This window comes from Megalops cyprinoides, chromosome 4, assembly GCF_013368585.1.
Source record: "Megalops cyprinoides isolate fMegCyp1 chromosome 4, fMegCyp1.pri, whole genome shotgun sequence".
In the NCBI taxonomy this organism is placed as follows: Eukaryota; Metazoa; Chordata; class Actinopteri; order Elopiformes; family Megalopidae; genus Megalops; species Megalops cyprinoides.
Window position 1 is genome coordinate 40,381,443 of NC_050586.1, and position 14,470 is coordinate 40,395,912.

General features: G+C 47.6%; 1 protein-coding gene across 1 annotated transcript; it reads left to right on the top strand.

The window, feature by feature from the left end:
• Positions 1-496: 496 nt before the first annotated feature.
• On the top strand, positions 497-13,695 carry mapk4 (mitogen-activated protein kinase 4). Its single transcript, XM_036526985.1, has 5 exons — positions 497-1,469; positions 5,783-5,927; positions 9,443-9,604; positions 10,239-10,470; positions 11,637-13,695. Exons 1-5 carry the CDS (start codon positions 927-929, stop codon positions 12,631-12,633), a joined length of 2,079 nt encoding a protein of 692 aa, XP_036382878.1. The 5' UTR covers positions 497-926; the 3' UTR covers positions 12,634-13,695.
• Positions 13,696-14,470: the final 775 nt, after the last annotated feature.

Consider the following 14,470-nt stretch of genomic DNA (forward strand, 5'->3'; position numbering starts at 1 on the left):
AGCTGTAGCAGATCTTGGGCAGAATTTACGGCACTGTTTGAATTTTAGTGTTATAAATTCCCCATGAAAATTTTCTTCGCAGCGGATAAACTCGGACTCTCACGTTCCTGCCACCGTGCTTCCCTCCTTCCCTCCTTCCCTCCTTCCCTCCTTCCCTCCGTCCCTCCGTCCCTCCTTCTGTCTGTCTTTGTTTCTATGCAGCAGGAGGCGTGTGGTGGGGGTGGCTGGGAGCCGGGCAGATCCAGCACCGGGGTCAGGAGACAGCTGGCGGGGAGCCCGGCCTAGAGACCAGGAGCCTCTCAGATTACACGCGGATTACATCGGGATTTACTGACGCTCTGCCCGGAGACCAGGATTGCCCGGGCTCAAGGTTTCCGGGAAAGAGGCGCAACGTGGGCCCGGAGACCGGGAACAAGACCGATTCGGACCAACGAGGGACGTAGCTCCGGGTGCAGAGAGGACTGACCAGAGCGGGGATCGCTCGGGGGACCGGGGGCCCGGGACAGCAGCCACCGCCCGACAAAGGCACGCGCTACAGAGGGCGGATGGTGGTCTGTTGCCATGGAAACGCTCGCCCGGGACCAGGCCCTGGCACCGAGTCCCGCACCCCTCGTCACAGTGATACAGAATCTGCGGGATGGGGAGCAGACGCTCGTCTTTGCACCCTTGTCTCGGGGTGATTCCATCTGGACAATGTAACTCACAAGCCACCTTTAAGAAAATTAGCATGAAAAACAAGCACTTAAAAGATAGTAATGTATAAACAGAAGACCATGATTTTAAATGATTTTAAGTAATTTATTGATCTATTTAAGTAGATATCTATTTCTTTTAAGATTTGCTTGCAACATTACTATCGGTTTAATTGTGGATGGGGGTGTCCGGGTGACCCCCCCATGCGATGCCCCCCGGCAGCCACCTGAACCATGGCCGCGCGAGACCCCTCCCCCTTTCTGTTTGGCTTCGACCTGGGCGGGCACTTTGTTGACCCGCGGCCGCTGGGATACGGCGCCACGGGCCTGGTGGTGTCGGCGGTGGAGCGGCGCAGCGGGCGGCGCGTGGCGGTGAAGCGGCTGGCCATGCGCGACGCGCTGAGCGTCAAGCGCGCGCTCCGCGAGGTGAAGATCACGCGCCGGCTGCGGCACGAGAACGTGGTGCGCGTTCACGAGGTGCTGGGCCCCGGCGGGCGCCCACTGCCACCCGACCCCGCCCGCCTGCCCGCGCTCTACGTGGTGCAGGAGTGCATGGAGACAGACCTGGCGCGGCTGCTGGAGCGGGGCCCGCTGCCCGCCGGACACGCCACGCTGCTCTTCTACCAGCTGCTGCGCGGCCTCAAGTTCATCCACTCCGCCAACGTGCTGCACCGCGACCTCAAGCCCGCCAACATCTTCATCAACACCGAGCAGCTGCTGCTGAAGATCGGGGACTTCGGCCTGGCCCGCATCGTCGACCCTCACTACTCGCACAAGGTAGGGATATTACCCGTACCAATATCTGTACGATACATTACATTATTGTCATTTACCTGACACTCTTATCCACAGCGACTTACTTTGGTGACAGTTTTACATGTTACAGCTGGATATTTACTTAGGCAAGTACTGAAGCACCTTGCCCGATGGTACAGCAGCAGTGTTCCCAGCAGGGAATCAAAACTGCAACCTTTTGGATGCGAGCCCTCCTCCCTACTGTTACACCACACTATGCCTAAGCAACAGTACAATATGGCGGAATATATCTAAGAACTCACGTATGAATATATATATGTATTCGTAAGAGAACTCACAATATGATACAATACAGTTTGATAAATTTCAATACAATGTGACCCTTAATCTTAAAATTAATTTATGCTTTTAAGGAAATGGTGAGTGTGTATGCATTGATTCATAACATGTCATTGGAATATCACTCAGCATTCAGTAATTGGTATTAGTGTAAGAACTCCAATTTCATCCAAATCGCTGCACTAATGTGAATAAAATGCATAAATAAAAAAATCAATGGCATGGATCGATTCATACATGCAACATCGATGCAACTGTATTGTTGCTTTTGTATCGATGCATCTTTCTGAATTGATGTAATGTCATACCCCTAGTGCTGAGTCTGGGTTTCTCATGCAAGACGAGGGCCACAGTTGCGTCATACACACACGGAAGTCAGGGCCATAAGCAGGTGTGGGCAAGTGAGATATTTTGGCTACAGCTGCTCTCATGCCAGGGTTTGTGAAAGTGAGGGAGAGATGTTATCCTCTGTGGGTTGTTTTTAAACCTCAGTCGTTTGCTCTGTAGCATTTGGAGAAAGAAAAAAAAATCTCCTCTTTGGTCTTTTAAGCATCAGTGTTTATACCCACGTGTACAGCAGTTTGGGCTGACAAAGCCAGCCTTTGATGGAGATCTAAACCTCCGAAAACATTTTTTTTTCTAATCCAGCACATTGAAGAAGAAAACTTCACAATTACAGTGAGAATTAGGCAGTGTCCCGGAATGCCAGCTCTACATGAATTAGATCAAGGCTCCTACCTCGTACCCAGCCGGCGCAAAGCACTGAGAATCTCTTTGTTCGGCCGTTTGTTAGCTCTCTCTGTAGTCAGTGCCCACAGCATGGAGCTGGGCGTCCATCTCGCTCACTTGGAAATTGAGCTAATATGCTAATTGCCCTGAAATATCATTAAAGATGTATTCCCCCGACCGGCTCTGCACCACCCCCCCCCCCCCCCCCCCCCCCCCCCCCTTGAAAAACGAAGCGGGGGCCACAGAGAGGAAAGTGCATCAGATAGGATCAAACAGTCTGGCCACTGATATTGCAGATGCATTATTCACTTTCGCCCTTGCTCTGCCTCTTGGAATGCCTGCTTCTCACCCCTGCCAGTATTTTGACTCCAGCTAGGTGGCCAGGGGGGAATAGAGAGCTCTTGATTGTCAGTAACTGAAGTGAATCCACATGGTACTGTGTGTATGTGCTGTCTAAGATGCACATTATTGATGCCTTGTAAATATTAAATAGATTTTTTTTCCACAAATCATTTATTTTGTGGGCATTTGTCAACAGCATGCAGGACAGAGAGACCAAGCAAAACTTCGGTAACCTCCGAAACAGTCATATCACGTTTCACAGTAATCAAACAGAATGATTAGCCTGTCAGCTTTGGATTAGGGTTTGAAAGATTAATGTGACAATTTACTGCCTCATTGTGCAAGGTTATTATTGGGGGGAACACAGTGTGTAACACTAGCAGGGCAGTCAGGGCCATGTGAATGGGGTGCATTGTCAGAGACGGGCCGAGCCAGAGATATCCGAGCGGGGTGGAGGTAAGGGATGGCGCAAGGAACTAACAGGGCGCATAGGCTGAGGACAGGGCAGGAGAGTAACAAGGGGTAAGCACTCTGCACACAGTGAACCAAAACGAAAACCTGCGACGCTCGGTTGGTGCAGCGATGGGCGGAAGAGAATGCAGAAGAGCCAGCTGCCATCCCCTCCTCCTCCTTCTCTGCCACCACAACAGCCACCGCCACCCAAATCGGCACGAGTGGAACAGGTGACTGTGACAGAGTGTCGAGCTGGCCCCGTGCCACCTCTCCGCCCGGCGAGCCAGGTGACATTGGACACTGGCACACGAGATGCCCTCGACCAGCTCAAGGCGGGCTGTTGCCAGGGTGTTTTGTGTCATGCTGGAGACGGACCAAGTTGTCGATTTCGGCAGTCTCCCCCGTGTGCCTCCTTCTCTCCTCCTCTCTTCCTTTGAGGTAGTCGTGTCTCAGTAACCGACCTTCTCCCCAGACATTGTGTATGCCACGACTCAGTACCAAACACTACAACTGATACAAATGTAATTAGTATTGACCAAATATTGATTGAAATGCAGCATACCTTTATGTGTTCTTTTACCGTAGAGTTACCACAGAATTAGTTTGTTTGTAATTGCCTTTGTAAAAAAAGTGAATTTATCCAAAGTAGATGGGTAATAAAAATATTTGCCCACTAGAATTTCTTAATTATACTTTAGGGGAACAATGTGCAAAGCAGTTATGTAAGAGTATATTTTAGCACAATGATACAATGGTATCATCACTCAGAGTTTTACTGTACCACTATTTTGGTATAGATATTGAATCATTGTTATGCCAAAGGCTCATACCATGTGTGCCTTTCAAGTCATGGAACAGAATGTTCAGTTCTTGACTCCACTGACAGTCCTATTCTGTAAGAGGAGATAGGGAGCGCTACCCAGGAACTCGCTCCATTCTCACAGTAACATCTGGGTCTACACAAATCAAAGAGGCGGGGGGGCCTAACAGAGTGCCCGAGATCAATATTCTCATAGCCCCAAAGACTGCTGGGATATCAGTTATGGCTAGGCGGTGCGTGGGAGGGTCCCGCCTTCCCCTAACTTGGACGTAATCGAAAACGATTAGAAGCGATGCAATGACAGCGAAAGAAAGGTATTTAAAAGCGTGTGTCTCTGGGGATGGTTATCTTTTCTTCTGGTGCAAATCTGCCTCTGAACGAAATCTTCCTCTTCTTTCCGCCACCCCTCCTTTCCGAATCCTGCCCGTCAGACCCCCACTAATAATTCATCACCTGGAGTGAAGGAGTGTGGGAGGTGAGGAAGGAAGGAGGGAGAGTGACGGGGAAGTAGAAACCAGGGAGGGAGGGAGAGAGGGATTGGGGAGAGTGGGGAGGAGGGGGGGGGGCAACAGCCTCTCTCAGCTGCTTCTCATCAAACATTGAACAGCACTCCGACGGGTCCTTTTATCGGCAAGCGAGAGGAGAGGGAGGTAGAAAGGAGAGGCCATTTACACTGAGGTCGTGGAGCTTATCGAGTGCGGAAATCAGTGGGGGTTGGGGGGATGGGGGGGGGGGGGGGGGGCGGGGGGGCATATGCTGCAGGACGGTGCTACCGTAGGCTTTTCAGAATGGACATGTTCCCTTTCACTTCTTAAAGGCTACTGCCTTATGAAGCAGGGTAAGCAGATCACAGTTATTCTTTCCCTGAAGAGGCTAATCAAGCCCCAAAGCTGTCCAAAGCTAACCTCTTAGCCCACAGGGAAGAACAGCGCATGGGCATGTGTGCCACTTCAAAGTATCAATTTCCCCAACCAGTCGCTGAAAATTACATTCTGATTAGGCGTAACGACACGGTTGGATTTATTAAACACAAGCATCCACACATTTGCGAGGATGGCTTAATAACCGTTCAGGTTTGAGTAGTTTAAAGTTCCATTTTAATGCCCTTTAGCTGGCATCATCTGTCATCAGAAGCGCTCTCCTGACAGACAAGCAAAGCAAAGCAAATGAAGTTTGGCTGTAAAAGGCTGTCTGCAAAGAGAGAGGGAAGGAGGGCCATTGATGTCTGTTCATGGACTCCAGCTGAGGCTGAATTACTCCAAAAGACCAGACTGACTATATACAGTATCAGGTGCTTTGATGAGTTGTTCCCAACATTCAAAGTTACCTAAATCTAAGTACTTAAAATAGTTCTTGATTAAGTCATCTTGTAAACAGTTTTGGCCACAAGCTCAGTATCAGTGAGCATTAGCTAAATCTATGTTGACAAATCTAATATCGCAACACGGCTAGACAAGGGTTGGGTATGGGGAATTGGATTATTATGTAATCAACTTTATTATAATATAATGGTTGTTCCTAATAGATGAAGCACAGTGTTTGCCAGGCATACTCCTCCCTTTTGTACTGTTGTGTGCTAACAAGCTCTGCTCCTCTCTGTTATTCTCCCCACCCCACCCTACCCCTCCCCCCGTCTCTCTGTATGCTTCAGGGGTACCTGTCGGAGGGCCTGGTGACCAAGTGGTACCGTTCACCCCGCCTTCTGCTCTCCCCGAACAACTACACTAAGGCCATAGACATGTGGGCGGCCGGCTGCATCCTGGCTGAGATGCTGACAGGGCGCATGCTTTTCGCAGGTGAGGCTCTTCTGGGCTGAGGAGGAGGAGACAGGGGAGGGGACAGGAAGTGGAGGAGAGAAGAGAGGACAGGAGGTGGAAGAGAGTAGAGGCCAGGAAGTGGAAGAGAGTGGGGAGGACAGGAAGTGGAGAAGAGAAGAGAGGACAGGAGGTGGAAGAGAGTGGGGAGGACAGGAAGTGGAGAAGAGAGGTAAGGACAGGTAGAGGAGGACAGAAGATGACAGTGACAGATGGAACACAGGGTTTAAAGATGAGTGCCACGTCGACAGAGAGGAAGTCGATCCCCAGTCAGTGGGACAGTGACCTGCTGTCTGTGCTCCTGGGGAGAAGAGAGGCTTTCAAATGAGCTAGCGTGTGCCATTGTGCGTGTGTGTGTACATTCACAGTCACGCTTGTGTGTGTGTGTGTGTGTGTGTGTTGGGGGGGGGGCTGTTTTGATGCATACCGTCACCCTGAACCTGGATACAGAGCTTTGTGTGTCTGTTTGTCCTAGCATATCTAATTACAGTCACCTTGACACAGAAATAGATCTGTTGAGTATAAATGTGTTTGTGTGTGTTTATATGTATTTGCGTTTGTGCATCTCTGTGTGTATCAGTTACATTACATTACATTCATTTAGTTGCCATGAACTTGGGTACTAAGGTCATGCATCTGTTTGTCCTGGTGTATCTAATTACAATCACCTTGATGCAGCAAATCTGTTGGGTGTGAATGTGGGTGTATGTGTGCCAGTGTGTGTGTATGCCTTTCTTTTCCTTTAGCAGAGACACTGAGTGTGACTGCGTTTGTGAATGTCTGTGTTCACTGATGATCAGTTATGATAAAGGATTGCTCTGTGAGTTTATCAGGGTCAGCTTGTGAGGACATTATAATGTCACCATTGCCTCCTGATTAGACACTGAGTTGTGAAAATACTCATGTTCATCTATTATGAAAACCTTTTGCTTCTGTATCTTGTTCTAAGCATTGAGGCATTTTCATTGGTCTAAATAAAAATCAAGTTCACTGTGCCAATCTGATGCAGGATTGCTGTCCCCCAATCGCCCAATCAAAGTGATGTTGATGACAATAAGATGTGTCAGAACAATTAAAAAGATCAGCTTGAGCCAAAAGAATTGATTTTTCCTGTCTTCTCCAAATTTGCACACGCGTCAGCTGTTGCTCAAACTGGAAATTTACTGTGGAGGCTCGCCCCAGCTGTCAGATGGCTGTTGTAGCACCCCCTGCTGGTTAGATCCTGTCAGGTCCAGATGGTCTTGGACTGAGCAATTGATCTGTTTACTCTGTGCTAGTCTCTTGAGCTCTCTCTCGTGGCCCCGTTTCTCCCCTGTAGTCAATAGTTTCACTGTTCATACATCTTCTTTCACCGTCCCCTTCTGTCAGAGTGTATCTATTAGTCAAATATTGTTTCCTTGTTTCCTTTTTCAGCAAAGTCTTGATTGTCTGAAGGTCTGCCAATACACTTAAGGGTAGAAATGTAAAGAAAAAACTTTCAAGGGTGACAGGGATGAAAAATCTGATTGTAATCACCCAAAATCCACTTTTCAGAGGGTAGGAATATAGTATAATAATTGTGTATACAATTGTGATACAAAATGATGTGGACAGTCCAGCATATCATACCTGTAAATGAAAACCACTTACTTAATTTGACATTAGTTTGTCTTTTTTATTCAAAATCGCTTTACTGGTATTGTTGGTATTGCTAACTGGTAAGCAGTTTGTAAATGGTAAACTAATAGAAAATATAGGCATAGAAACAAACATTTCATAATATAGCACTCACATATCACTATTAATCTTGCATGGCCATCCTATGGAAAAACATGTTAGTGCTTGCAATCAAGTGTTGTAGTCAAACATAGCTGTGCACAGTACACTGTGATTTACTAATGAGTCCCACTCTAGAGGGGTGACATGGCTCATTTAGTGCCACTTCAGTCCTTTAACATGATGGGTTCTGAGTACTTATCAACAAGTTACTTTTCCATAAATGATCCACTGTGACCCCTGCCACATTCCTGGCTATTAGCTACAAAGTTTAATGTATGTCTAACACAAATCTAAATCTTCATTTTATTATGAGCGAATGCTTACATCATGGTCCTTTCACAAGTAAAGAGTTGGAACAGTAATTACTTAGAATGTGTTTGCTCATTGATGAATTTAATCTCATCAATTCCATCCGTTTAAATTCAGTGAAGATCATAGAGGGGGCACTCAGCATGTGCTTATTTAGCTTAATTCAGTCCTGAAGAAGTTACTCACTTATGGTATTCATTGAATTTGTCAGAGTAATGCCAAAGAATGTGTCCTTATATATTGAGCTCAGTGTAGATTAGCAAGATGAGACTGAGTTTGGAATATTACTTGTCTTAACTGTAGAATGCTCTTAACGGATACAGAAATGTGATGTTAAAGAGTTCATTAAACAGTTACTTGTTATGAATTATTTAACTTCTACTGTTTGCATTGTATTTTGTAGCAAGATGGGGTTACACTCCTAGGTAGATGTGTGTGTAGACTGGTATTTTTGAAGGTAAAACCCTCAGCTGTATATAGACAGTGCTGCTATTTAACTCAGCTATGATTTTAAGAACCTTTGTTAAACTGGTCCTAGAATAATAGTTTAGATGGCAGTAGATGGGTATAGCCTAAATAAACGTGTTGCTTAGGAGAACATAATGAGAGATTACAGATTTGGATATAGGTGGATGTTCAGACACAACATTTAGGGTTAACAATCTGCTGTTAGGACTTTCATTGTGTTCCCTTATTGAAAGTGCATAAAACCACAGACTTCATATGCTGTGTATTCTTTAGATTTACACTTATCACTGATGAAGGGTGCATACAAGTGTCTACTCACTACCAGTCCAAACCTTGATGCCACGCAGAACAATTGTTTAAAATGAACTGTGATTTAAAATGGGAAAAAATGAGACCAAGAAGTAAAAAAGACACAGTGTAGTTCTGACCTGAATAATGAGTGGTTGTTACATTTCACAGAACATCCTGGTAAAAAAGCACCATCTTAAGCGAAAAGAATACTGATTGCTTGGATGTGTTGCCTTTTGGCAGCGTTGCCGCACCGGTTTGAGTTTGTGCGTCAGATCAAGCTGAATGATCTTTTAGTAACAACAACAACAAACTGAATATGTTGCTCCTGGAAGAAATCCAGTTGAGCTCAAACAAGAGCCTCTCAGCATTTCAGAAAAGCTGTTTTTTGTACATAAAGTACAGCTCTTGCAATCCCATTATTTTTTGTCATTGTCCTTATTTTTTTTATACCATCTATCACCTTCCCTCCCTTCTTGTAGAGAGTCAGCAGTTGTCTTTATACCCACAGTAATCCATGCGTCATTATTCCATTGTAATTTATGGCCATTCTGGTTTGGCTCTGACTCTCTTTGTCAGACTGACCTGGGATCAGCGTCATTCACGTCATACATTCACCCTCCGGCACTGGTACCGGTCAGTTGTTAATGTGGCTCCTCACCTCTCGTCCCCAGGGGCCCACGAGCTGGAGCAGATGCAGCTGATCCTGGATACGGTGCCGGTGCTGAGGGAGGAGGACCGGCAGGAGCTGCTGCAGGTCATGCCCTCGTACGTCAGCCAGGGCTGGGAGGTCAGGAGGTCGCTGAGGGAGCTGCTGCCAGAGGTGGAGCCAGAGGGTGAGGAGAGAGGGAGGGAAGGAGGAGAGAGGGAGGGGGAGGGAGGAGAGAGGGAGAGGGAGGGAGGAGAGAGGGAGAGGGAAGGAGGACAGAGGGAGGGAAGGAGGAGAGAGGGAGAGGAAGGGAAGGAGAGAGGGACAGGACTGTAAGGACAGTCAGGACAAAGCAAAGTGGGGATAATGTGTAACTACATTTTCGGATGAGTCAATAATTCAAAAATTATTTAGCACAGTGCCCTTGAAGAGAGATTGCTACAAAGCATTTGCTCCCACTGAGGGCCCTGCAGAGAACACTTGTGTGGTACAGTCATGGCTGATAGTTATTTTTGAAGCTTTATATGCTTAGTATGTGCATTATAATGACAAAATTCTAATGCGATTCAGATGGCTGTGGAAACAGAAGTGTGCTTCACAAAAGCAGCTCTGTGCTCATGCTAACATGGATATACCGCGCATATGGAGCACGCCCCCACACAGTGACATACATGCATTTGCAAGAATTCAAATGCACATTCAGTTCACACAAAGCACAACATGCAAACAGAACAGAACCATTCTCTGCCAGTCACCTAAAAGTATGTGTGAGTGGAAATCCATCCCTTATCCCTCCCCCTCTCTCTCTCTCTCGCAATCAGCCATTGACTTCCTGGAGCAGATCCTGACCTTTAACCCAATGGACCGGCTGACAGCGGAGGCGGCCCTTTCCCATCGGTTTCTTCGTCAGTACTCCTGCCCCCAGGACGAGCCCACGTCGCTGAACCCCTTCCACATCGAGGATGAGCTGGACGACAGCCTGATCACCGAGCACTGCCACGACCACACTCCTCAGTGGGGCAGCTATGAGAGCCACACCCCTCAGTGGGACAGGTAATTTAGCCACACCCCTCAGTAGGACACGTAATTTAGCCATACCCCTCAGTAGGACACGTAATTTAGCTACACTCCACAGTGGGACAGGTAATTTAGCCACACTCTGCAGGGGGACAGGTAAGCTACGAATAATAAGAGCCACAAATACTGGGACAGGTGATGTAGCCACATTCTACTGGGTCAATACTGTGACAGGTGACATAGCCACACCCACACTAGGATGAGCAAGAGCCATACCCTACACAGGGACAATTGTGATACATCTGAAAGCTCCTGCACGTAGTCTGTCGACCTGCAACAGCACAAGCACAGAACCTCACACCGCTGAATGATTAGTGTGCAAAAGATCTAAGAGAGTATTAGAATAACATCCGGTTAGGGGGATTTAGATAATGAGTTCAAAGTGTGATTAAATTACAGATGAGTTGACATGGAATAAAGATGGCAAGATTAAGGGCAGTGCAAGGAACCTGAGACTGGATTCCCCTTAGGACTCGATGGCTGAATGGAGGCTAAAAATAGCAGCTCTTTTACTCTTGTTGTAATTAAATGTCCGGGCTGGCCCACCGACAACTTGATTATAGTGTCATCCTCATCTCCACCCTGAGCCATGTGCCCTGGAAGGGTTGCTGGTTGAACGTAAGAAAGTTTGATGAATGAAAAGTGTAGCGACACTGGCCAACTCTGCACAAAAATGAACAGAAAGAACAAACATAAAAAAAAAACAATAATTCATTTTAATACTAACAAACACAAGGAGCCCGTCTGATCACACAGTCAGCTGAAAAAAGGGAGCCTCCTGCTCTACAGCCACAAACCTGTACTTAATCAGGCTGGTGTGGGTCGTTAACCAATGACTGGTTTTGTTAAATTAAACACACGTACTGACAATCACAATCAACAATTAAACAGTTAAACTGTTCAGATGCATTTGATGTGAAGCAAGGTCAGTTATTGACAAGGTTGAAAATGGAGAGGCAACAATCCTTAAACATTTAGCAACATGACAGTTGAATAAGATTTGAGTAAAAGGTGAAGGCTCACCTTCACAGGAAGGCAGATTCAATGGGATCAATGAAAATCAAAAAATTCAGTGAGTTTTAATACAAAGCCTGAAACTCGTCTTAGCTGATTCTGATCTGTTTGCCCTTGTCTCCATGCAGGTATGACACCAGCCTGTCATCGGACCTGTGCTGGCAGCAGCAGAGTGAATGCAGGTGTGTGCCGGGCGTTTCCAACGGGGGGGAGGCGGAGGCGGAGGAGGAGGTGCAGAGGGACCCCCGCGCCGGCTCCACCCCGCTGCTGGAGGAGGTGCAGGTGGACCCCCGCAAGTACTCCCACAGCAGCTCGGCGGAGCGCTTCCTGGAGCACTCGCACTCGTCGCTGGACCGCGCCTGCGCCCCCTACTCCGACCTGGACTGCGGCCATTCCTGCGACTACAAGGTGGGGTCCCCCTCCTACCTGGACAAGATCGCGTGGCGGGAGGGCAAGCCCCAGCACTACTCGGAGCCCCAGCTCATCCTGGACCTGTCCCACTGGAAGCGCAACAGCCTCCCGGGCCTCACGGAGGCCGGCGCGGAGGAGCTGCCCGCCGAGGCACCGGGCGACCTGTTCCTGGAGATCTCGCGGTGGGTGGAGAGCACACAGTCCCGCCTCCACTCCCCCAGCCCACCTCCGGAGCCCCTCCCCTCCCCCAGGTCACCCCCGCTGCCACTCTCTCCCACCGCGTTTCCGGGGGCCCTCTCTCTCAGCCCTACCCGTGTGCTGCTGCCCGCCCCAGAGCTGATGGATGCAGAGAGCAGGACCAGCCCCCCGCCCTCTTCCTCTTCCCCTCCTTCTCTTTTGCCCTCCTCCCCTTCCTCTCCCCCACCGCCACTCTCTCCTTCGGGCCCCGCCTCCTCCACATGTTTCCTCACTAACCCCGCCCCCTCAGATGTGGTCCCGCCCAGAGAGGCGGAGTCTCAGTTTGACCTTGACGTGTTCATTTCGCGCGCCCTCAAGCTGTGCGGCCAGAAGGAGGAGCTGGGCTGCACTGTGGACGGGGCCAGGCTGACCGATATCAACGGTATCCCCAGACTCCCCGACCGCTGCCCTCCCCCGACTCCTAACCCTGCCCCCGAGATGGTCAAGGCCCAGGGCTGCCACAAAGAGCACTGGTAGGATGGGCCTGGAACCAGGACGCTGGCTTTTTCAAGAGATGCGGCTCCAGTCCGTGCTGTAATGCTTGGGACTGGACACAGTGAAACAGTGTGGGCTGCGACCCGCTGCCGTGGATTTCAGCTGGCCGGCTCAGACATCAGCTTGAGCACAAAAGATGTGCCCTCCGCTAGGGCTGGCGCTGCTGACATGGGTGGTTTGTCACAAAGAAGCATTTGTCACCATAGCTGCAGTCCTCACTCCATTAAAGAATGTTGTGTCTGAATGCATAACAGTGCAAGTGTTTGAGGAAAGAGAGTGTTTGTGTATAAGGGATACATCACATCACAATTTCAAATAAGAGCTTATCCTTCAGGAATAAACCTCAGACCAAATAGCTCTGAACGTACATATATAAAACTGTATACATAAATTACTTTACTAACTTGCCCAGTATCTGGTTGATCCATCTTCCTGCTGGTTCCTTAATGAGTACGCTTCCATAACTGGGCAGGCTTGAGGTATGAGAGGATGTCGTACTGTCATGTAACGATTCTGTGAGACTCATAACATCTATTTAACAAAAAACTGGTATTCTTCAGATTTCAATTTATTACTGACCTGTTGAAGATGCAAAAGAAAACAAATGCTTCCTCACTTTATTGGATGCTTTGTAGTATTTCACAAACGTCCTTCATTTTATTATGCTATATATGTGGGAAACATTTTTTCTAGGTACTCCCCAGCAATCGAATTGAGAATTGAGATTCATCTCAAATTCCAGGTACTTTGGCCCAAAATAACAGCTCTAGGTTCATGGTGCTCAACCCTAACCCTGACACCATCCGTGTTTCTGCTTTGGAGCAGAACATGTCCTCACTTGGTCTCAAGCGATGCTACCGGGGATGGACTAAGTGTTTCTGATGGACAGATGGACTGCCACACATAGAATGTCTGAACCTCATGTTTTGAGAAGTGGGTCTCACAGTTGAGTTTTAGGAAGTTGTGTCTTGACTACTTGCTTGATTACTTGGCTCTGTTATATTAATGCTGTTGATATTTTTTAGCGTTTCGGTTATTGCTGAACACACTCACCAATGACATGTAATTTAAGATTGTAAAAGTAATCTTACAGTTGTTCTGTTTACTCTCCCTCAGATGCCTGTAAGTATCTGAAGATGGGACATGGTTTTCTAGTTTATTTTTGTGTTCGCTTTTTAACAATAATAAAGTTGACGTGAGAGAATCGGCCTTTGACGGTTGTATCGATTGCCTTCAAATTCCCTTGTCTATCTGGCCCCTGCACACCCACATCTTCATTAGGGGAGATAAGACTGAGACGCAGATTAGTGGTCACACAGTAGTCAGCAGATTAACACCAAGCTGATAACATTTTCAAGTCCAGGGACTAATCGTGTGCTGACAGATAACATCCCAGACACATGCCAAACTAGCCGAACACCATACATTGAAGCATACCTCAGCTCCCAGGCACAGCTATTCAAATGCTGTCCATAATATCAGTATTTTCTAAGAATAAACACAGACAATAAGAACATCCTTCATTCAGAGTTAATCGATGATGGGGCAATGTAACATTTGCAAGGGAAATAGCACACTGCCAAGTAATACCATCAGCAGGTCACCTTCAATAACAGTATCCTGGTGTTCTTCATTTATTTATCATGCTAGACTGGGGCCTTATGGACTCAGAATGACTTACTGACTCTGGCTGGGCTGCTGAATGAGCTCAAACAAAATTTCACAAGTGCATGGTAAAAGAACCCTCAAACCAGTGTTGCTGTATGAAATTTAGTGACCCTTTAGCTGAACTGGCTTATTCAATACCTGTAACAATATG